A 2500-nucleotide genomic window follows, 5' to 3' on the forward strand; every position below is an offset into this window, starting at 1 on the left:
TTCACACTTTTTAAAGGTACACACACACACACACATTTATAACAAAAAGAAAAATAAGAAAGAAGTGTTCAAGCCATCGTTTTGTCTTTGTTGATTGGTTGGTAGTAAGAAGCTGGGAAATTGCATCCAGAAAGACTTGAGACTTCTCCATTGGTCGCAGGGCTGGACAGGCCATTTGGCCTAACGGGCATTTCCCGGGCCAACGAGGGTGCGGGCCCACCGGTGAGTCAGTTCTGCGCAGCTAATTATGTGGGGCCCCTTTCAGTCAAAAGTGCCTGGGCTCTATTTCTCCCCCAGTACAGACCGGCCCTGTTTGGTCGGTTACATGTTTTTTTAAAGTCAGTTGCAATCGCTTTGGAGCAACAGGAACAAAGAAAACCTTAAAAACTTAAAAGCAACGTTCCCGGTAAAAGTTTTCCCATTGCGGCCACAAAGCCATAGCTGAAATGATAGCTGACATTTAAGCAAGTGTCTCTTTCTTTGTACATTTTTTTGTCATTTTCTTTGTTCTCTTAATGTCTTCTTTTTTTTTTTAGTAATTATGTGCAGTGGATTGACTATCCCAAGACGGGCTTGTTGGGGAGGGGCATAGGGAATGGGGGAATAGAGTGTTGGTGGGGGGGTGTTGAGCTGTTTTCATATTCTGATGTCCATATCCTTTCTGTTCCTTCAGCTCAAACTTGGATCCATGTGAATCACAATCCAGGGCTCCAGTCTGCATCCACATACGGTAGCACATAGACCACATTTACCCTCTCTCACTGCTTGGCGAGGAGGATTCGGTGAGAGAGTGGAGGGAGCCTTGGGGGAGAGTGCAGTATGATGAGGGCAGGACCATTGACAGAGGCGATTCTAGTGTCAGGTGGGGCCCCAAGCGAAAATGCAAAAGAATGAGCATTTGAACCAAAACCGCCACTGCTGTGGTAAAATGTGGACTGTTATTCACTATCTAGGGGCTTGGGGGCCCCAATCCACTGTCTGCCTTGCCTGGTGGCAAGATGCACCTCTGGCCATTGACTCCTTTTCCTGGGCACAGGACAAAAAGTCATCTCAAAGGGCCCTCTCTATCCTTCGGCCCGGGACAACTGTCACCTTTGCCCACCCTCCCCCTGTCGGCTTCAATGTGTGGGGGGGCTTATATAGGGTCCGTCAGGTGGGTGGGGCTGGAGTTTGGGGTGCCATCTGACCTTTGACCTCTTCAAATGTCAGAGACTTTCTGATGGAGGAGGGAGGCGTGTCCAAGTTTGCTCTGAGCGCCCATCTTGATATGAAGGGTACCCCCTGGGCCTCGCCTCCCTCCTGCCCTCTCTCTTTTTCATTCTCTTGTCCTCTCTCCTCCCTCCATCTCTATGGCTGAATCTCAAATGGTGCACTTGTGCACTTCGGGCACTATGTTTCAGTGCGTAACTAATACGACATGCGCACTGAAACATGAACACTAAAGTGCACAAGTGCACCATTTGAGATTCAGCCTATATCTTTTTTTCATTTTACTTCTTTACTTATAATATATGTGCCACCCATCCCTCTCTTTCTGCTCTGGTCTGGTCTCACTCTGACCCCTCCAGGCCCCCATCAGTGCCCACCATCCGTCGCCCGTATCACCCCCCCCCACAAGAGGAGATATGAAGGAGAAGTTCTGTTTCAGATGTAGTTACAACACTAGTGGTATGATAAAACATTGTTTTAACTATGTTATATCATCATACTACTAGTGTTGCAATTACATCTGAAACAGTACTTCTACTTTGGGGGTACATACTCTGGGGTGCATTTCTCAAAACCATAGTTGCTAGCAATATTAGCCCCTACCCTCCTCAGGATCCTGTGCTGCACCCCCCCCCCCCCCCTACCACCTCTGCTACCACCGTGTGATGATGTGATTCATGTAGTCCTCTGTGGGCAGCCTGGCCCCCTCCTCGGGTGCCGCCGCTGCCACCGCCACTGCTGCCGCCGCTACCCCCCCTACCGCCCCCCCGCCTGCCACCCCCCCTGCTACCGCCGCCCCAGGCTCCCCTGCCCCTGCCACTCCTGCTACCGCCGCCCCTGGCTCTCCTGCCCCTGCCACCCCTGCTACCCCTGCCCCTGGTGGCTCGTCTCCTCTAGGCAGCGGAGGTGGGGGGTCTTCACTGGGACCCCTTGTACCCCCACCACCACCACCTCCTACACCTCCACCACCTCCTCCAACACCTCCTCCAACACCTCCTCCACCTCCACCACCACCGGCACCCCTCCTGAGCGGAAACATCCCCCCACCTCCGCCACCTCCACCACCTCCCCCACGTTGTTGCAGCCTCATCTGCCGCCGCTCCAGCTGCCTCTTGTACTGGTAGCGCTGCTGGAACAGGTCCCATGCGTAGTCGTACAGCTGCATGTCCAGCTCGTTGAGCTCCTCGATGCGCAGGATGGTGTCGTTGTCCAGGTCCACGCCCGCGGCGCGCGTGCTGTTGTACTGGATGAAGGGTCGGATGAAGCGCAGGCGGAAGGTGCGCTCGAACAG

General features: G+C 53.2%; 1 protein-coding gene across 1 annotated transcript in view; it reads right to left on the reverse strand.

Annotated features, from left to right (window-relative positions):
- Positions 1 to 1861: 1861 nt before the first annotated feature.
- Positions 1862 to 2500, reverse strand: part of LOC134444910 (heparan-sulfate 6-O-sulfotransferase 1-A-like) — a 9983-nt gene continuing 9344 nt past the window's right edge. Inside the window, exons 4-5 of the mRNA XM_063194089.1 lie at positions 2257 to 2500; positions 1862 to 2100 (exon numbers count right to left, since the gene is read on the reverse strand). The exon at positions 2257 to 2500 is cut by the window's right edge and continues 156 nt beyond it. Of these exons, the coding sequence (XP_063050159.1) occupies positions 1862 to 2100; positions 2257 to 2500 (483 nt within the window). The remainder of the gene's footprint in view (positions 2101 to 2256) is intronic.

This window comes from Engraulis encrasicolus, unplaced genomic scaffold (assembly GCF_034702125.1).
Source record: "Engraulis encrasicolus isolate BLACKSEA-1 unplaced genomic scaffold, IST_EnEncr_1.0 scaffold_846_np1212, whole genome shotgun sequence".
Taxonomy (NCBI): Eukaryota; Metazoa; Chordata; class Actinopteri; order Clupeiformes; family Engraulidae; genus Engraulis; species Engraulis encrasicolus.